This window comes from Macrotis lagotis, chromosome 3 (assembly GCF_037893015.1).
Source record: "Macrotis lagotis isolate mMagLag1 chromosome 3, bilby.v1.9.chrom.fasta, whole genome shotgun sequence".
Taxonomy (NCBI): domain Eukaryota; kingdom Metazoa; phylum Chordata; class Mammalia; order Peramelemorphia; family Peramelidae; genus Macrotis; species Macrotis lagotis.
The window spans coordinates 24,519,685-24,547,496 of record NC_133660.1 but is presented as its reverse complement, the minus strand read 5'-3'; the positions used below and the strand labels follow the sequence as shown (position 1 = coordinate 24,547,496).

General features: G+C 36.5%; 1 protein-coding gene across 1 annotated transcript in view; it reads left to right on the top strand.

Moving 5' to 3' along the window:
• Window positions 1-214: 214 nt before the first annotated feature.
• QRFPR (pyroglutamylated RFamide peptide receptor) overlaps window positions 215-27,812 on the top strand; it is an 86,811-nt gene continuing 59,213 nt past the window's right edge. The window contains exon 1 of the mRNA XM_074227366.1: window positions 215-554. Within this exon, the coding sequence (XP_074083467.1) occupies window positions 215-554 (340 nt within the window). The remainder of the gene's footprint in view (window positions 555-27,812) is intronic.

The following is a 27,812-nucleotide window of genomic DNA, read 5'->3' as shown; positions in this document are numbered from 1 at the left end:
GAGCAGGAACCGCGCCCGGACCTCAGCCCTCAGCAAAGGAGGGCAGCGGAGACTCCCCTTCTCTTTGGCGAGCTCCAGGGCCCCGCCGCATCCTTGGATTTGTCCCTTCGTCCCCGGGCTGCCGGCGCTCCTAGCACCTTGGACAGCGCCCCGAGTCTGGCTCCGGTGCCAGGGCTGGAGAGCCGGTCCCCACTCCCTTAGTCCGGGGCGCGCCATGCAGTCCTTCAACATCACTCCGGAGCAGTTAGCGCGGCTCCTGCGGGAGCATAACATGAGCCGGGAGCACTTCATCGCCTTGTACGGGCTACGGCCCCTGGTCTACAGTCCCGAGCTGCCCGGCGCCGCCAAACTGGCCTTCGTCCTCATCTCCGTGCTCATCTTCGTCCTGGCGCTTTTCGGCAACGGTCTGGTACTCTATGTAGTGACCCGCAGCAAGGCTATGAGGAAGGTCACCAATATCTTCATCGGTTCCCTGGCCCTCAGCGACCTGCTCGTTACCTTCTTCTGCATCCCGGTCACCATGCTCCAGAACATCTCCAGTAACTGGCTGGGTGGTAAGCCTGACCTTCCACAGCTTTCCTACTCTCCTGTCTTCCTCACCACTAAAGTCACCCCCCCCCCCTTACTTCTTTTCTTAGTCTTAACCAGGAATTTCCAGATCTTTTTCTCCTCGTTTTCTTTCTTGGGGACTTTTCTGATGTTTTTAGAATTTCATTTTCACCTCTCCATTTTGGATAGGTCATCTCTATTAGCAGGTTCACCTTCCCATTGATGAAGATGATTGCCCTTTATGTAGCATTCTAAGGCTTGAAGAGTACTTTCCTCTTGAGGTTGGGAGGCTTTGTGAAGGGTTATTATCCATTCTTTGGGAGAAAACACCAGTCTGAGAGCTGTAGCAATTCCTTCTCGATCATGGGTCTGCTAAGTGTTTGCAGTTGGTTTGCTCTTATCCTTACCTCTACACTGGTTAAGAAGGACTAAGCAAGAACCAGGAAAGAGAATGAGACCATATTACTTCCCTCACAGTTTTAAGTTTTATCTTAGCCCTAGGTAGGGAGAAAGAGCCTAGAATTAACACCTAGTACTTAATATAATGGAATTTAGAGTTGGCAGATGGTAGGGATTTTCTAATCCAATCTTCTCATTTTCCAGTAGAAGAAACTAAGACCAAAAGGAGTCAAGTGATCTGTTCAAGATAGATAAAAATCAGTAAGAATGAAGGCCAAGATTTGAACCCAGGTCTTTTGACTCCAAATGCAATGAACTTCCTACTGCATCAGAACACTTCCCAACATGCCAGAACACTTCCCAACATGCGTATAAGAGATTAAAGACACCCAGCTTGACTTTTCATGGCCAGGGATAATACCAAAGGACAGAAAGAGCTTTTGAGGACACTGAGTTAGGGACCCCTGGGAGAAACTGGGAAAAGGAAGAAAGCTAGTGTACCTCAATAGGATGCACACTGTTACACTGCAGTTCATTCATTTTCAAGTAGAAGCATTGACTTTGTCCCATTTGAGGCATCTTCTATGTTTGGAGCCAATATAAGACTGGTGCTAGGTAGGAAATCAGTATAAATAAACTACCAACATATTAATAGACTTGAGAAAAAAAAAGGTAATTGTTTAAGGGAGTTTTATTTTAGCTAATCCTTTAGTAACTGCCCAGAAAGAAGTCTTAATTTTGGTTTCCAGATTGTAATTTTTGATTCTTGTTCAAACAAATCCTTCGCTTCCATTTGATTCTATTTGGCTGGGGGGGGTAGGGGGGTCTGTGCCACTGAAAAATGTGCTGCAAGCTTTGTTTACTTTCTCTTCTAGGACTGTAAGATTTTCCAGACCTCATAATTCATTAGACCCATGGTGAGATCTACTGGCTTTCTTTAGATATTGTGATGGAATTATTCTACCTGGGGTTTATAACAAGCAATGTTTTTCAATTAACACAAAGACTGAAAAGAGACAAGCTGAGTCACACCATTGAAGCACATCAAGAAATGCCTCCTTTCACCCTCCATAGTTTTTCTTATTATTCTAAGTACCTTACATAGTGCTTGATAGACTTAATAGAAATTGCTGTAATTAAATCTGCTCTTCTTGGTGACAATCACTATATTTACTTATTTAAGGAATCTTAAGTATTACTGCAAGATTGATTGGAAAAAAATCACTTACATTTTTAAAAAATAAATAAAAGGGAGGGAGGAAGTATACTCTAAATTATATAATTAGATAGACTTCATCCCTGGAAAAATACTAGATAAAGCAATGGTTTGTTAGAACCTCAGAAAGATAGTGGTTATGTTGTATACACTAGCAAAAACTCATTGAAAACAAGGCATATCAGACTAATATCATTAGTTAGAAAATTGGCAAGGAAGGAGATGAGAGCAATGCCAAATATCTTGGGTACATGAATCTTTGCAAAGTATTTGACTCATCCACCCTAGTGAATAAGATTAGGGAATGAAGTCCAGATGATGCTACAGTTAGGGGGTTCAAAACTGTTTGAAGGACCAAATCCAAAAAGTAGATGTCAATGGATTGATGCCTTGGGAAGAAATTTATAGTAGAATGTACCAGGACTCTGCCTCAACTCTGTTTTGTCCAATACCCTTATGGATGAAGACATATTTCTAGATGACAAGCAGCCAATAGATCGGATGATAGAATCTGTAGTTCTCACCTCTGGATAGCCTGGGGACGAGAGTGCAGGAACTCATAAAGTTAAAGAGCAACTAGATCAAATCCCTCATTTTATAGATGAGGGGATCGATGAAAAGAGAAATGATTTAACCAAGCTCACACAGGCAATAAATGACATTGCTAGGATTTTGCTAGAGATCTTCTCACTCCAAACAAATGTTTTTATGATTATACCAGGCTGTATTATGAAATAAATGTGATTAAAACTGTGAAAGGGGAATGAAACCAGATTAAGGGTGATGGATTGGCTGGGACAAATGGATTGTAGGTAGAAGTGAGGATGAAGAATAATTTTGACAGAATTAATATGGAGATAGCAGGATAGAGAAAAACAATCAGGACAAACTTTCATAATTCAGGATCATCCTATAGTAGGGATTGAAAATTAGGGTGTAGGTCTAGATAGCTTCTGAGGTCCTTTCTAGCTCTAAATGTTCAACTGTTGCTGGTAACATCTAGGGCATGACCATTTTCTGATCTGCCAAGTTTTCCAAATAAAGAAATCAATTTAATCTGGCATGATTTGTTAATAAAACTATATTGACTTATAGGGGCAGCTGGGTGGACCAGGAGAAAGAGTCCTGAACTTGGAATCAGGAAAACTTATCTTCCTGAGTTCAAATCTGGCCTCAGACACTTACTAGCTGTGGTACTCTGGGCAGGTCACTTAATCTTATTTGTCTCAATTTCCCCATCTATAAAATGACCTGAAGGAGGAAATGGCAAACCACTTCATTATCCATGCCAAGAAAAGCTCAAATGTGGCCATGAAGTCAGACACGACTGAACAACGACAATTTAACTCTTATCATGAAACCTGTTTCTTGATAGTGCTCACCTTTATTCCTTCTAGTATTTTTCCAGGAATACATTGAAGAATAAATGTTGCCCGTCTCTAATCTTGCAGCACAACTGGCCCATCTCCAGTCCTGCAGTGTAACTCTCATTCTGTAGGATTCCTTAAATAGAAATATGGAGACTGTCACCATTAATAGCAGATTTGCAATTCAAGTCACGAAGCTGAGATATATTAAAACGGAGGTCTTGGGAACCAAGGAAGTCAATTAAGTCCCCAAGGATGAGGGTAGTGATTGACACATCAGTCAATGTCAATAAACATTTTCAGGTTCTTACAACATTCAGGTAGTGTGATGAGTGAAGTGTAGAATTCCTTTAGAAAGGAGCAGGATTTACTTAGATGTTAGTAGATGACTGGAACATGGTCTTGATAGAGTGATACAGAGGTGTTGCTAAACCTAGAAGAAGTTTCTGTTTGATGATTACAGAGAAAGGTTTATGAAGAGCAAGGAATAGTTTTGTTTCTCCTCTTGGCCCACTATTTAAGAGCTCATAATAACTAGCAAGAAGTGGCCAGCAATTAGTATCTCCTAGGGGGCATTATGCTTCCATGAATAATAGACGATGTAAAAGGTTTTTGATGAAGAAACATTGAACTTTTTTATTTTTCTTTTTGCTCTGTTGTTAGTACTTTTTGGTCTATGTTGCATTAGATTTTTATTTATTTTGTTAAACATTTCTTGGTTACATTGCTTTCTTTCTTTCTTTTTGAAATGCTATTTCATTTTTTTCCAGCTACATGCAAAGATAATATTTAACATTCATCTTTTTATAACTTTTTGAGTCCCACTTTTCCCCACTTTCTCTCTTCCCTCCCTCTTCTTCATGACATAGTTTATACATGTTCCATACATTTCCATATTAGGCAGAAACACTGAACTTTCTAAAAGAAATAGAATGAATGGCACTCTGTTAATAGCAGAGGGGCTTGCATGTGATTCATAGAATAAGACAAAATGAAACAAAATTAAAAAATGAAAGATGGAAAACTAAGCAGGTATGGGTTGACATAAGTACAGATAAGCTGCAGAAAGAGATGAGGGAGAAGATTTTCTCCTTAGCAGCAGGAGACTGAATCATAGAAATAAATGAAAAATAGTTAAGAGTTTGTCAGTCATGAGATGGGCAGGGGCTACAAGGCTTCTGTCTCTAATATTTTGTGATGACTGAGCATAACATGTCATCTCCTTCCTAGAGTGGTTAGTCCAAACACTGGGAGGTGGATTTGTAGGTGGTAGGGAGTACAGTTTGGGCACCTTAGTCAATAAATGCTTGGTCTTCAGGTCCCTGGAGTCAGATTAAACTCTGACTGGAAGACAACTTCATACTTAAACGGTAGAGGTTGAGGTCTCAGAAGGTATTCTTATCTGAGCATGAGACTTTCATATGGCTAGGAACTTAGCTTTCAGAGTCTGAATCCCTAAAATGTTGGTCTTGTGATACTTTCAGGGCTCTGATACTGGGGATCTCTGATGAATCTGCTGTATCTTGCTTATATTTGTCAGTCTCCTTTGGTACAGTATCTCTGGATCCCTGAGACTCAGAATCTCTTCGAGTAGATACCTAGGTGATACAGTGAATAGAATGTTGGTCTTAGCATTTAGAAGACCTGGGTTTGAATGGTACCACTTACTAGTTATGTGAACCTGGGCAACTCACCTAACATATTTGTCTGCCTTAGCTTCTTCATGTGTAAAATGACAGTAATAATACACACCATAATAACAATCATAATACAATAAAATCTCACAAGGTTATGAGGATCAAATAAGATAACATTTGTAAAGTGCTTTGCAAACCCCAAATCATTATCATCATCATTATCTTTCACTTTATTTAGAGGGACTCAATTATAGGGACTGATGATGACTGTGATTTTTAGGTCCTCATTGGTAATGGAATGGAATGGAATGGAATGGAACACAGATATTTCTAGTAGAGGACACCACTATCTACACTCTCCACATAAGAGTTTAAAAAAATTTTTTTAGGTTTTTTTGCAAGGCAAATGGGGCTAAGTGGCTTGCCCAAGGCCACACAGCTAGGTAATTATTAAGTGTCTGAGGTCAGATTTGAACTCAGGTACTCCTGACTCCAGGGCTGGTGTTCTATCCACTGCACCACCTAGCCGCCCACACAGTAGAGTTTCTAATGACCTTGATTCAATTCATAGCTCTACTACTTATTAACTATGTCATACTGGACAAGTCACTTTACATGTCCAGTTCTCAATTTTCTCATCAAGAAACTGAGAGGTTCAGACTAAATGTGCTCTGAAGTCTCTGGCAGATATAAATCTATGATCCTAGGAGGGCTCTAGATAAGTAGATGATATTCATTATAGGAGTGAGGTCACTGAGGCTCAGAGAAATTGTGTTTTGATAAAGATTGTCACATGATTAGGAACTTAGCAACTGGATAGCTCTGAATCAAAGGAATGAGTGAAGCCCTTGTTTGGTAGGAATATGACAGGTGCTGGGACTAAAATCTTGGACTTCCAGTTATCATATCTGTACTTTGTCCACTATACAGAACCAAACCATCTTTTCAGAGTATGTTGGATTTTGGAAAAAGTCAAGAATCATTCACCATCAAGACTGTTGAATAGTGTAGGTACAAAATGGGAGTGGTATTATTTTTGGTCAAAAAAAAGCTATTGAAATTGCTTTCCTTTTATAACTTGAAATTGGGTTATGTTGGTAATTTTAAAAGTGGCCTGCAAAATCACTGAAGCAATGGCTATATCAGTGGCTTGAATACTCAGTCTCCCAAAGAGGTTACTTTGAAGAGTATATTCCTCCTAGGATCATAGATTTATATCTGCCAGGGACTTCAGAGCCTATGTAGTCTGAACCTCTCATTTTCTTGATGAGAAAATTGAGATCTGGACATGTGACTTGTCCAGGGTGACAGAACTAAGTAATAGAGCTATGAGTTGAATCAAGGTCCTTAGAAACTCTTATATGTTCCTTAAAAACAAAAGAAATCAAAATAAAACTCAACCATTTATAGTCCCATCTAATGGTGGTATTTGGTATTTATCCATAGTTTTTTTCTTCTTGCTGTCCAGACATGGATGTATTTTGTATTGATGCAATTATCAATTCAAAATTAACCAATTCCCTGATAGTATCTTCTCCTAACAACATTAGAAACACTATGTTAAGTAAAACTTTAAAAATCTGATATAGGGGTGGCTAGGTGGTGCAGTGGATAGAGCACCATCCTGGAGTCAGGAGGACCTGAATTCAAATCCAGCCTCAAACACTTAATAATTACCTAGCTGTGTGGCCTTGGGCAAGCCACTTAATCCCGTTTGCCTTGGAAAAAAACTTAAAAAATCTGCTATAATGACAATGACCCTCAGAAGATGTAATATTCTGTTCTTATGCAGAGCAAACAGAAGTTAGGAGCTAATTTCTATAATGTGCTTTGCATACTTTAAAGCTTTGCATACTTTTAAAGCTATTATAAATTACCTCTTAGGATGTTTTATTTATTTTTTTAAATCACTGTAATTGCCATCTGTATCCTGAGAAAGAATTGTGGAGTTTGAACAAAGACCAATTTAAAAAAAAATGTTGTCTTATTATGTAATTCTGCTATATAATCATACTTTATGTTTCTTCCTTAAGGATATGATTTCTCTCTCATCACACAATTTGGATCAATGTATACATGGAAACAATGTAAAGACTAACAGACTGCCTTCTGTGGGGGGTGGGGTGGGGGGAGGGAAGAAAGATTAGGGGGGAAAATTGTAAAATTCAAGATAAATAAAATCTTTCTAAAAAAGCTTTCATAACATGTATTTGGAAAAGTAAAACCAATAAAAATAAAAAACAAGCCCCCAAATCACTGTCATCTTCCAATAAATTCCAAACAGAACCCTCTAATAATAAAAAAGTACAATTAAGTAAAATAAGTCAATACAACGATGTTATCTGAAACCATCCAAATGCCCCAATCCATTCTTGTAATCCATTGTTAGAGATCACTAAATTGATACTGTTAGCAGTAATTAATTCAACTTTTATACTGGAATGAAATGAGGCACTCAAAAAGCCATTCAATAATTAATAAAATGTTTGCTTGGTTCCTAACATAGCAAGAAGGACAGTGGTATAGCTTCATGATACACCCCCTTCCCAACATCTATTTGTAAACTTCCCTTGTGCTAAGGACTGAAGATGTTTCCTTTTCTAGGATTCAGCTATCCACTAAGTCAGAAAAGCTATATTCCACATGGGTAGGATTTTTAAGACCTAATGGTGGCTAGAAGATATAATATAGCCACAGGCCACTAAGAAACTAAGTCAAGGAGGGCACAATTTAAGCTTTGCCCTATCCTTGAGTCAATTAAGTCAATTTGTCACCTTTTTTTCAAGTTCTAGGGGAAATAGGAATCCCCTTATATATCCCTAAATCTCTACCCAGGAGGAAGGAAGTATGTTTCTTTTTTAATATTCAGGAACCAAGACTAGTTATTGTATGGATTTGAGTTCTGATGACTTTTAATGGTCTCTTGTGGTAATTGTTGTTAGTGTATGAAGAGTTGCTGTCAGTGAAATCTCTATATTAACCCAGAGAATGATGCTATTTCTCCTGTTCTATTTTCTTAGCTTATCATGAGTTCTTCTCAGTCTTCTAAAGTCTCTCTGGATTCTTCATTTTTATTTTTTCTTATGACACTATCACATCTTATTTCATTCCAATAGCAGTTTAATCAGGCATTCCTCAATTGATGGGTGTGTAATTGATTTCTAACATTTTGCTGCCATAAATGTAATGCTATGGATATTTTGGTATACACAGGGCCATTTTTTCTGCATTGATTTCCTTGGTATGTAATCACAATAGCACAATCACTAGTCCATTCCATATAAACAGTTTATTGATTTTTTCCATTCCATTTTAAATTATTTCTTTCTTCTTTTTTTTCTTTTGGTTTTTGCAAGGCAATGGGATTAAGTGACTTACCCAAGGTCACACAACCAGGTAATTATTAAGTGCTTGAGGCTTGATTTGAACTCAGGTCCTCTGGACTCCAGGGCTAGTGCTCTATCCACTGTGCCACCTAGCTGCCCCTTTAAATTATTTTCCCAAGTAGTTGAACTTATGCACAGTTACATCAACAGTATACTAGTTTTCTTGACTTCTCATAGACTCTTCAAGTCGAATTTTTTCACTTTTATAATTTTTGTGAATTTGATGAAGTGATAATAAAATAAAAGTGAAGTGATAATTTAGAATTTATTTAAATAGTAATGTCTCTTATAATTTATTTGGAACCTTCTTTTTACATCATTGTCAACAGTTTCCTTTTCTACTGAAAATTCTTTGTTCTTAACTTTTGGTCATGTATTTGAGAAAATGGGAGAGTGTGTCAATTTCTTAGGCATTTTGCGTGTTGGTTAGATAACGTTTATTAACCACTTAGTATATGCTAGACACTTTCTTAAATATTGGCTAAAGACATAGTCCCTCCCATGCCCCATCAAAGAATTCACATTCTAATGGGGAGAAAACATCTAATTAATCAAGAATATACAAGATATATTTATGAAATAGATTGAAGATAATGTTATAGGGAGTATATTTAATTATAGGAGTTTATAAGGTCTCCAGTAGAATGCAGGATTTGAATTGAGTCTACAAGAAAGACATATAATCTAGGAGGCAGGTGTGAGGAGAAAGAGAATTTCAGAGAAACAGGAAAGTCAGTGTAAAGGAATAAAAATAGTTGATTGAGGATTTTGTGTAAATAACAGCAGTAGGCCAGTGTAGCTGAATCATGGAGTCTCTAGAATATGTAGAGGGAAGTAAAGGGTTAAGAAGGACAAATAGAAAGACCATATATTTGAGTTTTGAACTACTAGGGAATCATTGGCATTATTGATAGGGGAGGGAGCCTGTATATTAGGAAAATCCCTTTGGAAGCTATATTGGGATAGTGTGATACTTGAAACAGGAAGATTATTTAGAAGGTTGTTGTAATGCAAGAAGTGATGAGGATAAAACTGAATTTGTGAGTCTGAGTCCAGGGAAGATAACAATACCTTTTTTCGATAATGATAAAGTTGGAAAGAAAGTTAGCAGGAATTAGGTATAGACATATTGAATTTTAGATGCTTAAGAAACATCCAATTTGAGACATTCAAAAGGTAATTGTTGTTGTAGGACTGGGACTCAAGATTTTCAGGCTGGCTTTATGGATATGGGAATCATTTGCAGAGAGATGATAATTAAACCATTGGGAGTGAATAAGTTCATGTATAGAGAAAAGAGAAGAGGTTTCAGGAAAGTATTATGGACTTTTACAATCTGCAACTTATTTTTGCATATGGGGAAGGATATTGATCTAAATTGGCCTGTTATGGTCTTCCCATTTCTTTTTTTCAAATAAAGTGGTCCTTCTGGCAGTTTGTATTCTAAGTTTTTTAGGCAAAGAATTGCTGAGTTTTTTTTTTTGAACAACGAATCTTTGCTTCTGGGACATTTTTATCTAGTCAATTACTTTTCTATAAATATTTTTTGCAATACCTCATAAATCTTGATAATTACTACTGTATCATATAATTTGAATTCTATTAATTGTATATCACTTTCATTTTTCATTTCTATTTTTTATTAATTTCCTTTGAAATGCTAGAAATATTGTTTTTAAAATTTTATTTGGTGGTTTGATTTGCATAGCACTGAATCCATAGATTAATTTATCTAATTCAATGAATTTCATTGAATTTCCTTCTAAATTCTACTAACTATGCTAAGTCATAAGTCTACATAATTAAATAATCATTCCCTTGTGGAATTTAAGTTCCATTGGGGTGAAAAATGTATACATAGAGAAGTAGCAATGCATGTGAAAAAGAAGAAATAAGTTTGCTGGAAAGTTCAAAAATAAGCGGATACATCAGAAAAGTCTTCCTGTGGAAGGTATGACTAGAGCTTTACATTGCTATTTTTATTCTATTTGCAGGGCTTATCTATAAACATTTAATATCTTTTCAATTATTTGTTTCTGTAAATTAAGACTTTTTAAAAGACAGAACTTATGATTTCATCAGTGTGGAGAAATATCTTTGCAAATACTGATGCCATCATTGCTAATTAGCATCTGAGTTGTAACTTATGGTCCATTATGTTAGAGTCTCTGATATCTTGATGCCCCTGAGGGTTTAGGAAACTATCCCATGGTCACACAAATAGTACATATCAGAAATCTTCCTAACTACAAGACCAGTCCTTAATTTAATATGCTATGGTTGTTTTTTCTGTATTAACTGCCAAACTAATGAAGTTAATAAACATTAAATGAAATGGAACTTTCCTTTCTATCTTCTTTTCTCATGTTTTATAATATATAGAAATGTGTTTGTGATTTTTTATGTATTTTGTGATCATTTAAAATGGAAGTTATTATTTCCTCCTAGTTATGTAATGTATAAAAATACTTTTGATATTTTTGTGACTTTTGTATTTATTATTTTGTTTTGTTACTTTAATGAAGGTATTCTGCATCTTGATTTGTCCCTTTAAACAGGTCTTTCTAAGTATGTCATCTATGTAAATAGGAATAATTTAGCTTCTACTGGATCAAGTTTATCCCTTTAATTTCTTGTTCTAAGCTGAAAAACTAGCATTCTTAGCCTTCTTCTAAGTAATAGTGGAGAAAAGGAGACATTCTCAAGTCATCCAATAAACATTTATTGAATGTTTAATATGTGGCAAATATATTTTGTGTGGAATGAAAAACAGGGGAAAATAATTCTTGCCCTCAAGGATCTCTCATCCTAAAGGGGCAGAGAATATGCAAATAACCATATACACCAAGAGATATACAGCATAGATGAGAGGTAGTCCAAGATCAAGGTGATAAAGGCTTGTGCAAAGCTTGTGAGAATGGAGAAGCAGGGAGGTATACGAGAGATTTTGTGAAGGGAATAATGAGAAGACTTGATAATATATTGGCTATGTGTAGTGAGTATGAATAAGGGGTCAAGGACAATGCTGATATATAGCAAGACTGGTTGATTGGGGTGATATAGTAATAGTATATGATAGCATTAGAAAAGTTAAGAAGAGAGGAAGGTTAAGCAAGACATAGAGAACAATATGAAATGCAATATGGATGATTTTGATTACATTAAATTAAAAAGGTTTTACACAAAGAAAACAGTCCCAAAAGTAGAAAGATGGGAAACAAGTTTTACAGCATTTCTGATAAAAACCTCATTTATCAAATAAATGCATAGAGAGATGAGTCAAATTTAAAAGAATATAAGTCATTCCCCAATTGGAAAATGGTCAAAGGATGTCTGGAGGCAATTTTCAGATGAAGAATTTAAAGTTGGGCGGCTAGGTGGCGTAGTGGATAAAGCACCAGCCTTGGAGTCAGGAGTACCTGGGTTCAAATCCGGTCTCAGACACTTAATAGTTACCTAGCTGTGTGGCCTTGGGCAAGCCACTTAACCCCATTTGCCTTGCAAAAACCTAAAAAAAAATTAAAGTTTCCTAAACCCTCAGAGGTACCAAGATACCAGAGACTTTAATATAATGGATAATAAGTTCAACTCAGCTGTGATGGTATCAGTATTTGCAAAACATGAGAAAGGAAGGTAGAAAGGAAACTTCCAATTGGCATTTAATGTTTATTAACTTCATTAGTTTGGCAGTTAATACAGAAAGAAAATCATACCATATTAAATAAAGGACTGGTTTTGAAGTTAGGAAGATTTCTGATATGTACTATCTGTGTGACCATGGAATAGTTTCCTAAACGCTCAGTGGCACCAAGATACCAGAGACTCTAACATAATGGACCGTAAATTACAACTCAGATGCTAATTAGCAATAATGTTATCATTATTTGCAAAAGATATTTCTCCACACTGAGGAAAGTTTAGCTAAGAAGATAATAAAAGATTTTGATGTTAATCATGTGGGAAAAATGCTCAAAATAGCTGTTAATTAGTGAAATGAAAATTAAAACAACTTGGAGGTACCACCTCACAGCTATGAAATAGGTCAGTATGATGAAAAAAGTTGGAGAAAATGTGAAAAAATAGACCCTAATACATTGCTACTGGAGTTGTGAACTGATCCACCATTCTAGAGAGCAATTTGGAACTATGTTCAAGGGCAATCAAACTATAAAATCTTTGATCCAATAATACTCTACTATATCTGTATAAAATATATAAAATATTATGACAACTCTATTTGTGGTCATAAAGAATTGAAAATAGGAGGGAATGCCCATCAATTGGCTGAACATGTTGTGGTATATGAATATAATGGAATATTATTGTAATATAAGAAAAGAATGAGCAGGCAGATTTCAGAAAAACCTGGAAAGATTTATATAAACTGAGAAGTGAGTGGAGTGAGCAGAACCAAGAAAATTTTGTACACGGTATCAGTAACACTGTGCACTGATCAACTATGATTTAGCTCTTCTCAGAAATATAATGATCCAAGTTAATTCCAAAAAACTCATGACAGGAAATGCTATTTAATCCAGAGAAGAACCTATGAAGTCTGAATGCTAGTCAAAGCATATTATTTCCCCCTGTTTTTGTGGATTTCTCCTTTTGCTCCATTTCTTCTCTCACAACATGTCTAATGTGGAAATATTTCCATGATTTTACATATATAATCTATATCAGATGACTTTGCCATCTTGGAAAGCACAGCAGGGAGGGAGGGAGAAAATTTGGAGTTCAAAATCTCTTAAAATGAATGTTAAGAAGAAGGTTTGAGAAGAAAGATAATAAATTCTTTTTGGATATGTTGAATTTGAGATTTCTAGAGAACATTTAATTTAGGATGTCTAGAAAGACCAGTAGGTGATACAAAAATGCAGCTCAGAAGAAAGACTAGGACTAGATATGTATAACTAAGTTTCATCTCTATAAAGACTAGAATTTAATACATGAAACATAGATACATATACACATTTATACATATTCTTGTATATATATATATATATATATATATATATATGCATGAAAGGAGAAGTGTGTCAAGAATATGCTCAGAAGAACACCCAGAGTTAATGGATATGACCTAGATAAAAATACAGGAAAGAAGATTGAGAAGCCATGGTCAGATAGGTAGGTAGAGGGGAACCAGGAAGGAGTAGCACCAGATATTAGATATTATTGAGGAGGGATAGTGATTGACAATATCAGGGGCTACAGAGGTCAAAGCTATTATTTTTGAACAACTATGTAATCTATAACTTTGTATAAAGCAGTTGTATGATGTTGGAAGCCAGATTGCAAAAGGTTTATAAACAAGAGAAGGGAGATGAAGGGGTTCTTAATGTATCTTGTGTAAGTGTTAACATCTGTACTAATTACCTAATGAAAATAGATTACTCAGGGAGTTTAGCCAAGAAGAGAATAAAAGATTTGGATGTTTGATAATGGAAAAGATCTGCTCAACTTAAGAGTTTTTTTTTAAGGATGGTATAATGTGCCATGTTTGTATGTGACAGGGTATTGTAATCAAGGAGATACTGATTTGAGAGGTCAATTTATGAATTTATTGCCACTGGACAAATGATGACTTTGGAAGAGAGAATGAGGCCGACAACTTTATGCAAATCATACCATTTTACCAGTCCTATCTCAAAGTCCTGTAGCAACAGTTAAGTGATGAAGCATACTGCTTCAGTGTGGAAACACTGGGGAATGTAGTCACAACCCTGCACACAGGCAATCTAGATCATAGGATTGTTTTCTCACTGGAAGCAGTATTGGGATTTGGCATCCCCCTGGGTGACTGAACAGCTTCTTAAGGACCTCCTGTGTGAGGGAAGGGGGCTAGAAAAGGTGTCCTAAAATTGTCTGCTTACCCAACCCTGGCCTGATTACTATGGCAGGTGGAGATCTTCCCTGCAGTCGAAACACAAAAAAAATGTACCAAAACTTCTTCCACAGATTCCACTCACCATCAGTGCATGGAATGTGCACACACTCATAGGCAGCACAAGATCCAATAGACCTGGAAGATGAATCACCCTTGTTACAAGAGAACTCAGCAGGTATCATATCCAAATAGCAGTCCTGAGTGAAACAAGGCTGGCAAATGGAAATCAGCTTACTGTGGTCGGAGCTGATTACATGTTTTTCTGGAGTAGTTATAGTGAGGGGGAACACTATGAAACTGGGATAGATTTTGTAATCAAAAATTAATATAGTCAACAAGCTTGTCTGCCTATCAAAAGGAGTGAGTGACAGGTTCATAACATTGAGATTGTCTCTTGAAGGAAAACACCATGCCACCATCATCAGTCCCTTTGCCCCTGCCATGACAAACCCTGATGAAGTCAAAGACAAAATTTTATGAAGGCCTAGAGATCCTTATCATCAATGTACCAAAAGAGAACAAGCTTATAATGCTAGGTGATTTTAATGCTAGAGTAGGCTCAGACTATAGATATGGCAGGGAGTCCTTGGACAGAATGGAGTTGGAAACAGAAACAGCAACGGTCACCTACTTCTGAAGATTTGTATATCTTAGGAACTCATCACAAACACTGAATTCCACTTCCTTAAATGCAATAAAACTTCCTGCATGCACCCTCACAGTATATTGGCATCTAATAGACTATATAATTTCAGGAGAAGAGGTAGACAGGATGTGAGAGTGATGAAGGCAATGTGTGGTGCAGAGTGTTGGACTGATCACAGACTCATCCTCTCCAAGGTGAATATTGATTCACATTCAACTAAAACAGCAGCCCCAAGGTAAAGTGACTACCAGAAGAATTAATGTCAAGAGATTAGAGTGCTTTTCTGAGCTGAAACAGTTTGTTTCTAACTTAGAGGGAAAGTTGAGCCAACACACAGTTGGCAACAGTAGAACAGAAAAGGAATGGACACCTTTCAGAGACTTGGTGCACAGCAACTGTATTTTCTCATATGAGTCAGAACACTGGCAAACATCAAGATTAGTTTGATGAAAATGATGAGGACATACAGAAGCTGTTAAACCAAAAAAAGTAGCATTTAATTCCATCAATTGTAAAGTACAAGTGATGCTTAGAGAGATGAAAGATTCTTGGCTTAATAAGGTGACAGATGAAATTCAGTTTTATGCAGAAAATAACAATCCAAAGTGCTATGATGACATCCTGAAGGTTATTTATGGACCAAAGACATATAGAACATCTCAACTACACAGTGCTGGTGGAGTGACATTGCTTGGTGATAGAGTCAAGATCCTAGTGAGATGGGTTGAACACTTCCATATTGTTCTTAACAGACCATCATCAATCAATGCAGAAGTCATTGACGTTACCTCAAGCTGTGTCCTGTGTCAATCATAGGGGTATTTCTGCTGGGAGGATTCTTGTCAGAAACCTCAGTAGACTGCTACTTCACCTGGAAGATGGTCACCTCCCTGAAAGTCAATGTGGCTTTAGTAAAGATTGAGGAACAGTCAGTATGGTTTTTTCTGCCTGACAACTCCAGGAAAATGTCAGGAGCAGAACAGAGATATGTATACAATATTCGTAGTTATGATCAGGACCTTTGATACCATCTGAAGAGAGGGTTTATGGAAAAGAATGCAAAAAATTTGGTTGTGATTTCTCAGTAACCAATGGAGTAAAACAAGACTGTGTGCTTGCACCCATGCCTTTTGGCATATTTACAGCCATGTTATCAAACCTTAACTGAGGAGGAACATGTTATCAAGGTCAGCTACCATACTGATGATAAATTCTTCAGTTTGAAAGGACTAGGGCAGCTAGATGGAACAGTGGATAGAGCACTGGCCCTGGAGTCAGGAGCACTTGAGTTTAAATTCGGCCTCAGACACTTAATTACCTAGCTGTATGATCTTGGGCAAATCACTTAACCCCATTGCCTTGCAAAATCCCCCCCCCCCCAATAAAACAAAACAAATTGAAAAGACTACAAGTCAAGACCAAAGTGGAGGGAGTGTTGGTACATGATCTTCTATTTTCAGATGATTGTGTACTCTATGCAGCCTCTGAAGTCGGCATGCAACAGAGCATAGATCGATTCTCTGCTGCTTGTACTAACTTTGAACTAACAATTCTAAGAAAGTACTGGTGCTCTGTCGGCCAGCACCAAATGATCCATATGTGGAACCATCAATTACAGCAAAGGGAGAAAAATTCCTAATACTATGGATAATTTCACTTAATCTTGGCAGTGAAGGGCCACATTTATGAGGTTGATGCAAGCATTTCCAGAGCTAGCTCAGTATTTGGGAAGCTCCAAAAGAAAGTATGGGAGTGAAGAGGTATAACTAACCACTAAACTGCATTGTGCTGACCTCATAGCTGGTCCTGTGAAACCTGGACAGTCTACCAGCAACATGTCAGGAGACTGAATGGATTCCATTTCAGTTACCTTAGGAAGATTCTGAAGATCCAGGAAAAGATATAAGATACTGAGGTCTTTTTCAAGCTAAACTGTCAATCATTCAAACCTTAGTACAGAGAGTGCAACTATGATGGGCTAGTTATGTTGTCTGAGTGGCAGACATACATTTTCCAAAAAGCTGATTTTATGGAGAACTCACACAGGGCAACCACTCACGGGGATTCAGAAGAAGTGATACAGATATACTTTGAAGGTATCACTTAAGAACTTTGGTGTTAATTCTGTAACATGGAAGACATTGGCACAGGACCACCCAGCAGATCATGCCTCAGAGAGGCTGTTGTGCTCTGTGTCCAAGACAGAATTGAAGTAATTCAGGAAATAGGAGATATGTAAGTTTAGAGCACCCACCCCAGGTGTTCACATGGACTATTTGTGTCCGACCTGTGGTAGAGCATTCTGAGCTTGTATAGGTCTGATCAGTCACAGTCAGATACACTGTAATTCATCTTTAACATAGTGATGTTCTTTTCTTCTTCAATAAGAACCAAACAACAACATATAAACTGTAAAATATGTGAGCAGGGAAAGAAAATAGAAAATGATCTTCTCTAATAAGTGGAAAAAGTCAAGAAATGAAGGAGGCAGAACCTGAGTCTTAAAATTAAGAATTATAAATGATAAAGGTATGGAGGCAGTACATTCTAGGCAAGGTGGGGGAGTTTGTGCAAAGAGAAGAGGTGGAACATAAAATGGTGAGCTCACATTTTAGCAAATCGAATGTGCATGTAAGGCATGCCTTGCAGTTGCCTCTACATTTATGTCCAATCCATGGCTGCATGTAGCCCTTAAAGGCCATTCATGTGACCTACCTTGCAACACTGGAAAATGAAGAAACGGGTGAGGGCATGCACCAACACTGTACCATCATAGACCCACATAGCCCTAAGTAACATGGCTGAATTTTCTTATCTGTGGTCTCACAAACTGCTGGAATTATTTTTTAAGAAAGATTTTATTTATTTTGAGTTTTACAATTTTTCCCTGAATCTTGCTTCCCTCCCCACCACCCCACAGAAGGCAATTTATGAGTCTTTATATTGTTTCCATGATATACATTGATCTAAGTTGAATGTGATGAGAGAAAAATCATATCCTTAAGGAAGAAAAATAGAGTGTAAGAGATAGCAAAATTACATAAAAAGATAACAGTATTTTTTCCCCCAGGTTAAAGGTAATAGTCTTGGGTCTTTGTTCAAACTCCACAATTATTTCTCTGGATACAGATGGCATTTTCCATCATGGATAGCCCAAAGTTAACCCTCACTATTGCTCTGATGGAATGAGCAAGTCCATCAAGGTTGATCATCACCCCCATGTTTTTCTGGTTCTGCTCATCTCACTCAGCATCAGTTCATGCAAATCCTTCTAGGCTTTCCTGAATTCCCATCCCTCCCGGTTTCTAAAAGAATAATAGTGTTCCATGACATACATATATCAGTTTGCTAAGCCATTCCCCAGCTGAAGGACATTTACTTGATTTCCAATTCTTTGCCACCACAAACAGGGCTGCTATGAATATTTTTGTACAAGTGATGTTTTTACCCCTTTTCATCATCTCTTCAGGGTATAGACTCAGTAGTGGTATTGCTGGATCAAAGGGTATGCACATTTTTGTTGCCCTTTGGGCATCATGTTGGAATTTTTTTTTTAACCTAAGAGATAAGCATATAGAAATTAGGATATTTATTTTAAATCATTATATGACTCATACTCATTGATAATATGGATTGCATTATATTCACACACACACACACACACACACACACACACACACATATATATATATATATATATATATATATATATATATATATATTTAAATTCTTTATCTTGCCCTTCACAAGTTTTTGTTGGACAGTGCAGAGCTAAAACGTGGACACCCATGCTCTAAGGAGTATGAAGGTGGTACTGTAAAATAAGACTGAAAGTTAGGTCAAAGCCAGATTTTGAAGAATTTTAACTGTTAAATTGAAAATAAATTTAGTTGTAGAAGCAGTGGGGAGTGGCTGTTTTTAAAAAATACCTAGTCAATTCTGAACCAATATACCTTTCCCTTCAACTACTTTATAAATTCTTCTGTAACAAATGATACAAATGTGTTAAGCAAAAGTAGACAACAGATTGCCCATATCTAAGATTTAAATACCACTTCTCCTTCAGATTCTGTCTTGTTCTTTTAAGGTGTAAAGATAAATGATTATGCTTTGTACAATCCTGAGCAAGTCATTTGCCTTTTTCTGGGCCTCAATTTCCCCAAGTGTAAAATTGGGAATTTAGATCAAGAGATCATCTTTAAGCTTCTTTCATCTCTAAATCCTGTGATCCTATGCCTTCTATTGCCTTGTGTTCTTTAATATGCTCAAGACAGGGCTATGTACTAAAGTGAATTCTTAAAAGTACTCAAACAATTTTTGAACCAATAAAATGTGATGGATTTTCTTCAACTGAAAGTTATCAGTCAAAAGATATTGAATAACTTTGTTGGGGATGATGCAGAGGAAATTTCTTATTATGAATGAATTGAATTAGATAACCTTTGAGTTTCTTTCTAACTCTTTGATTCTGTGAGGAAGAGGATGTGGAAAACGTATATAATTCTTTCTAAGCATTTGTCCAAGAAATTTACCAGAGATATAGAATGATAACTTGAGGTGATAACACTATCAAATAATGGTCTCTTTTTAAAGATTGAAGAGGGTTCTGCATGATTGTAAAGAACATAGGAGCAAGGAGAGGAAGAAAGAAATGATGGAATTGATTAAACAAACTACTAAAGAAGTCAGAATAGATGGGAACAAGTTTTAATAAAAAACTAGCCTTGGCAAGGGATAAGGGTCAGATTTTCTCAATTTGGAATGAGGGCAGGTGAGAGAGCACCTGGGAGAAAATAAAGTCATCAAAATTGATTGAATATTTAATATCAGCATGTTTATATCACTCTACACAGTAAAAATATGCAATAAGGATTCAGTGATATTTACCTTGTCTTGATATGGCTTCATCCCCTCTCCCCCCAACTCTTAATTTTTTTAAAAAAGTTTTAATTACTGGTAAAAAATTATTAACATTAATTTTTAAAGTTTCTGAGTTCTAAATTCTCACCCTTCCACAACTTTTTCTTGAGAAGACTAGCAATTTGGCATGGATCATACATTTTCAGTCAGATAAAACACATTTTCACATCAGCCAAGTGGCAAAAGAAAATTCAGACTGAAAAAAAAGACCAAGGAAAAATTAAAAAGTAAAAAAAAAAGAATGCTTCTATCTGCATTTTAATTCCATTATTCTTTCTCTAGAGGTCAATAACAGTTTCATTATAAGTCCTTCACAATTGCCTTGGATCACTGAATTGCTGGTCAGAATTGATTGTTATATTGTAATGCTGCTACTGTGTACAGTGTTCTGGTTCTGATCACTTAATTTTGTATTAATCCATGTTTTCCCTGTGTTTTTGTTTTCTGAAACCATTCTGCTTGTTTTTTCTTATGACACGTAGTATTCTACTACATTCATATACCACAACAATCTCAGGGATTCTCCAACTGATAACATCCCTTCAACTTTCAGTTCTTTGCTACCACAAAATGGTTGCTATAAATATTTTTGTACCAATATATCTTTTTCCCTTTTAAAAATCTCCTTGGGATTCAGACCTGCTAGTGATATTGCTGGTGTTGCAATGGTGTTGCACAAGTTTATAGTCCTTTTGTCATAGTTTCAAATTATAGTCCAGAATAGTTGAACTAATTTATAACTCCACCATCAATGCATTATTGTCTCAATTTTCTTTTTTTAAAATTTATTTTTATAAAATATATTATTTGAGTTTTACAATTTCCCCCCAATCTTGCTCCCCCCCCCACGATTGTCTCAATTTTCAAATATCTTTTCCTAACATTTGTCATTTTTCTTGTCTGTCATGTTAGCTAATCTGATAGGTGTAAAGTAGTATCTCAGTTATATTAATTTGCATTTCTGTAATCAATAATGATTCAAAGCATTTTTATATGACTATAGATAGCTTTAATATTTTCTTCTGAACATTGCCTGTACATATCCTTTGACCATTTATCAATTTAGGAATGACTTGTATTCTTAGAAATTTGTTTCAGTTATCTATATATTTGAGAGATGAGGTCTTTTTTCAGATAAACTTGTTAGTTTTTTCCCAATTTTCTGATTTCATTCTAATTTTGACAATGTTGGCTTTGTTCAAAACTGTTTAAATTTGATGTACTAGGAATTGTTTTTTTCATAAATATTTCCCTCATCCACAGAAATGACAGGTAAAATATTCTATGCTCCCCAAATTTGCTTTGTGATATTAAATTTATATCTAAATCACATACCCATTTTTGGTATACAGCAAGAGTTGTTGGTCTATACAAAATTTCTGCCAAACTGCTTTCTAGTTTTCCTAGCAATTGCTGTTAAATAGTGAATTCTTGTTCCCAAAATTTGAATCTTGGGGATTTATCAAACATTAGTTTACTATGGTCATTTCCTACTGTTTATTGTGTGCTGAATCCCTTCCAATGGTCCACCACTGAGTTTCTTAGTACCAAATTATTTTGATGATTATCACTTTCTAATACAGTTTGAGATTTACTGTTGCTACACCGCCTTCCTTCACATTTTTATTACTTCCCTTGCTATTCTTGACCTGTTGTTCTTCCAGATGAATTTGGCCATAATTTTTTCCTAGCTCTATAACATAAATTTTGGTACTTTGATTGGTATAGCACTGAATAAGTAAATTAATTTAGGTACAATTAAAGTTTTTTATTATATTGATTTGGTTTTCCCCAAAACAATTACTACTTCTCTAATTGCTTAGATCTGACTTTTTTGGTGTTAAAAAGAGTTTTGTAATTGTGCTCATGTAGTTCTTGGGTTTATCTTGGCAGGTAGATTCTCAAGTATTTTTAAATCAACATTTGTTTTAAATGGAATTGCTCTTTCTATTTTTTCCTCCTGTTCTTTGTTGGTAATATATTGAAATGCCAATGATTTCCATATCACTTCTACATGGAAATTTTCTGTCTGCAGGGGACAGCAAGTTTATTCAAATGGTCTTCAGAAATCCACTGAGTCTGAGGGGCCTAAGCTCAACATTACAAGAACTTTTTATGTCCTTATGTCTATTTCTTCTAATTTATTTTTCCTTGCATGATGATGGTTAGCATGTCCTCCATCCTTTGGGTTGCTTTCTTCACTTTCCTTTATTTCGTAAAGACCATTCCAGATTTCTTTGTAATTGTTCTTAATTGCCTCATAGCATTATGGTATGGTATCATATGCATTCACTGTATAAACTCCTAACCTATTAAAACTGGAAGAGATGTTAGAAATTATTTACTCCAACCTTTTGTTTTTATAGACAGGGAAACCAAGGCCAATAGTATATCTTAACATGTCTATTTGTTTTTTTCCCCCTTATGTTTTAGTTCTAACCTGTGGTATATCCCTCAAATAGTATACAACTCAGTTTCTACACCCTTTTAAACAATAGCACACTAGCACTACATCATCCTCAATTTGGTTATTCAATAACCAAAAGACACAATCAATTCAAAGCAAAGGGATTTTAATGAAATGAATTAGAAAGAAAAAATAGCAACAAATCACTTGTGGCACAATCTCCCCCAAATGCTCACAACATCAGTAAAAGGGGTGATGACATTTGGAGAAGCAATATATGCTTTCAGAACTTCAAAGCCTCTGATGTCTTCTGCCCGTGTCATCCCACTGATCTCACCAAACACTTTCCCTGTTCATCCTTGCATAACAGTGATCAGCTGGACATTGGAACATCAAATGCTATTCAACTGAATGTATTATCTTTCCCACACACTGCTTTCCTTGGGGATCCTCTGCTAGATGCTGTCTCTAGAGCTTCTCTTTGACTCCAGCTTCTGATTCTGCTGGCTTCTTTTTTCCTCATTAGAAGAATGTGATCAACCATGTTTTTCTTAGCTTAAAACCAATAGGCTTTTCTTGCCACAGATTTTTATTTATTTATTTTTTTTGATATTTTCAAGGCAAGGGGATTAAGTGGCTTAGCCAAGGTCACACAGTTAGGTATTTATTGTCTGAGGTGCTCTATCCACTGTGCCCCTAGCTGCCCCTTGCCACAAATCTTTAGAAAAGAATACATTATTTTGCAGGTCGGCAAAAAGCCTGCTTTTCAGTTTTCTTTTTTGTTGTCCAGTCTTGGTAACAACTTGTGTCCCTAACAAGAATTTCTCACATCAGGAACATAGTCTTGTTAGGACAAAGAATACAATACCTTCTAGCTAGGTTGTTAGATTTAATCTTTTCTTTTGGACTTTCCCCCCTTATAGTCTATGCACTTGGGTATTTTTGCAGGAGACCTCAGTCTAGCTTGTTTGTACGTAATTGTTTGCTCATTGCCTCTCCTATTAGATGAGGCTCTCCTTAAGGACAGGGGTTGACTTTTAGCTTTCTTCCCTCTCTCTCCTTTGCTTAGTACAGTTGCCAGCTCATAGTAGGTACTTTATCAATGTTTATCGATTGACTGACCATTCTATGTACTTTTCAATTTTTTCCATCACTGAGGGGCAGGCCAGGTAATGGATATTTGCCAGTAATCAATAAAAAGCTCTAAGACCCAGGCTTCCAACTTTTCCAACTTGACCTTTGTCCACATCAATAGGTAAGCAGGGGAAAAGGCACAAACTAAGACCAGGTGCCAAAGGCCCTACTTCACTTCATTCCTGGCCTTTTTTTTTTAGTTTTTTGCAAGGCAAATGGGGTTAAGTGGCTTGCCCAAGGCCACACAGCTAGGTAATTATTAAGTGTCTGAGACCGAATTTGAACCCAGGTACTCCTGACTCCAAGGCTGGTGCTTTATCCACTATGCCACCTAACTGCCCCTACTAGTAGTAATAGTTTTTCCTGGCCTTTTTTATAGGAAGATACATCCAGCCACAGCATAAATATGATTTGAAGGCACAGCCTTGCATATATTTAGACCCCATTTGTGATCACTTATTAACATTTTCTTTCTCTCTTCCATGCTTTACTTCTATTTCCTTCCCATTTCTTTGGTCCGTTTCTTTGCAACATTTTCTCCAGCCTCTTGGATATGACACTTTTCCAAATGAATATAGGGATTCATGAACTCAGTCTTCAATGAGAGAGTTCTTAAGTAATACATTAAGAGTATATTTCAGTTCTATTAAGCTAATTCTAGAAGGAACTCAGGGGTACTAAGTGGTTAAGTGGATAGAGCCCTGGACCTCCAGTCAGGAAGACTTAGGTTTCTCAGACTTTGGAGCTGTATGACTCTGGGCAAGTCATTTAATCATTCTCTGACTCAGTTTCCTTATCTATAAGATTAGGATAATAATATCACCTACCTTCAAAGGTTGTTATGAAGATCAAGTCAGATAACATTTGTTAAGTGTTTCTTAAAACTTAAAAGACAGGTAGACATATCTGCAAATGTCCTGTTCTGAGGTTCATCTCAGCACAGAGGAACCCTGGAGTTTCAAAGGCACATTGGGGTTATCTGCTGGAAGTTTTTTCCTTCCCCTTTTAATTCTAGTGTTTTCTCTCTTTCCATTATTCCCTGATGTTTTTGATGATGAACATGATATCAGGGAGGTGATATCATGAGAAGCATGTGAATTGGATTTGAGTGAGGGGGTGCTGTGTTATGTCAGCAGCCTCACTTTTTCCTCCCAAACCATTTAGGTCCATGGCTAGATATGAATCAGGATAATTAGAGATGACTTTGGAAGTGAGGCCTTCAAGGTTAAGTGACTTGCCCAAGGTCACCCAACTGGTAAGTGTCTGAGGTTGAATTTGAACCAGGGTCCTTCTGACTTCAGGGTCAGTACTCTACCCACTGTGCCATTTAGCTGCCCTATCTATCCTGTGTTATTCCATATCTATCCTGTATATAACTTACTTGTACAAATTGGTTTGCTTTTTTTCCTTTTGAGATTGTGAGCTCCTTGAAAGTAGGCACTGTTTTTTTTTCTTCCTTTATTTCCTGAGTCCAGTGTAGATTCTTGTAATTTTGTTTTTGTACAATGGGGATAAGTGACTTGCCCAAGGTTACACAGCTAAATAATTATTAGGTGTTTGAGGTTGGATTTGAACTCAGGTCCTCTTGACTTCAGGGCTGGAGCTCTATGCACTGCACCACCTAGCTGCCCCTCAGATAGTAGATTCTTAATAAACCTGACTGACTCATTGATAGATTGATCTACTGGAATACAAACTGTGCCAGGTTCTACCAAACTATAAACATTTGAGTATTATTTTAATACAGGACCATAAATTCAAAACTAAAACTACTCTTAGAATACATTAATCAAATCCCTTTACTTAAAAAGTTAGTAAACTGAGACTGATAGAGGTGAAGTAACAGCCAAGGTCACACAGGTAATTCAAGAAAAATGATGATTGGAAGTTTTGTTGGCACCATGCTGTTTCCCTTGTGTGTTCTGTGAATCATCAGCCTAGCTAAGTTTAGAGATGAACAGTCATAGTAACTTATAGAAACTGCCCATTTAGACAGGTATAGGGAGAAAGAGAGCAGTGAAATCCTAGTTTCAGGAAGCAATGTCTCAAGAAAGTACCTGCTGACTATATCTCATCTGAAATAAAAAAGGAACTACTTCAAAATGACACTTGTAAAAATGTGAACAGATAATTACACTCTTAAAATTTCATCTTTCCTCTTAGAGCTCAAAGGATTCAAGAGGCAAAATTCAATAGCATTGAGCTTTGAGAAAATCAACTTTACTGCTTCTTAAAATTGGGATTCTATTCCTTTGTGTAGTCTTTTTGTTATTATTTTAATTTTGAAATTAGCACTCAATTTAAATTAAATAAGTTATTATTTGTTATCAAATTAGGCAAACATAGAAGTCTGCCTAAGGACTCAGTGGTGACCTGATCCAAGAAAGTACCAGTGGGTTAGGGGCCTGGTTATTGCGGTAACTATCTCTGCCAAAAAATAGAGGTCAAAGTGACCTCTTTCCCTGTTCTTCTCCATTTGACTGATGGAAAGAACAAATGGAATTCTCACTTGAAGGCATACTTGGTGATGAATGGGGGATAGTAGTTGATGGGAAATGAAGGGAAAAAAGTAAAAGTGAGAAGCAGTGAGAGAGGACAGGAAGTGGTGTCAACCAAGGAAATAAAGGTGATGGTGGGAGTTTTATTGTAAGTTCCTACTAAGGGAGAAATAGAATTAATAATACTGGGGAACCCTAGAGATTTATCACCTTGCCCAAGGAACTATGTGAATTGTTGGAGAAAGAGATAGAAACAAAGAAAAAACTGCTTCATCCCTACTTCTCTTTCAGTTAACAAGTGAGTAAATGGTGATTCCAGGTCCTGCACCACTGTACATAATTAAATCATAATGTTAAATCTCAATGTAGTTCTTTTGCAGATTTAGATGCAGAAACAAACCTTTGATTTCTTTGGGTATGTGTCTGTTTATCCATGTTTGGTAATTTTACTTTGTGTAATATGAAGTTGTCTGAATATTAGGGATAATTGGTAACTGGAGATTTACATATATTTTTGGAATGGATAGCTGCATTTTGCAAATTTCTTTTATTTCTTTAAAATATTAATCTTATTTCAGGAGCAATGAATTACATGCTTGCAAGCTAGTCAGTCAATAAATAATTATTGTTTATTGTTATATGTAACAACAAAAGTATAAAATGTTGAATATATAAATTTAGGCAAAATTTGTTGTGCCCCCAAGAAGCTCATAGTCAAAGGTGGGATGACAATATGCAAACTACAACATATAAACAATTTACCTGTAGAAATAGTTGGACATAATAAACAGAGGGAAAGACTAGAATTATGGGATGGAAGCAATAAGCAATAAGTAAATTTTAATATCCTGGCAGGACCTATAAATTAATTTTCCCAGATTCACTGAATAGAAACTCTAAGCCAAAGTTAGTGAGAAAAATCCCATGTAATCAAGAACTTCATTTCTTGAAAGTCTCTAACTTGTTAAATTGAGTTATTCTTCTTCTCAGTCTTCTACTATCTTGGTGGCATACTGTGCTAATCATCTTTGTGTGTGTCTGTGTGTGTGTGTGTGTGTGTGTGTGTGTGTGTGTGTGTGTGAGAGAGAGAGAGAGAGAGAGAGAGAGAGAGATCAATTCTTTTCTCCAATGAAGGAGAGGTGATAGACTTACAGTGATAGCTAGAATCTAAAGGTAGAGGAAAAGCTCCACATTACTGTCATTAGATTCATGTCTCATGTCAAAGTGGAAAACTGTCAAAAAGTAACCATGAATATAATTAAAAGGAAAAAAATGCTGCTTTCCCTCAAGGAGATTGCATTCTAGTGGAGGAAAACATGATGAAGAAATGAAAAGAGGTAGAAAGGTACCTTTTGGGGGATATAGTGGCAAAATCTGGAGAGTGAAACATGGATTATCTAGGTCTTTTCTCCATATGGTAGGACAGAGGGGGAAGGAAAAGGCAACTAAAGCATGGAAGCAAAATCCAGAGAATCAGTAAACAGTTAATCAATAAACATTTATTAAGTTATGCATTAGATACTGTGTTAAGTGCTGAGGGAAGCATGGCTGACATGGCACTTCCTCAGAATGTTGGTTTGGGAAGGAACTCACCAGTGGGAGAAGGGCCTAACAGGGCAGAAAAAAAAGACTACTGAAGCATGGTGACCAATACAAACAAAGGAAGCATGGCAGGTCTAGCACACCATATTGTTTCTGACAAATGGGAAGAAAGTCCATTTGGAGCAACTTGGCAATTTCACCCAATGACATTAGTGACTCTG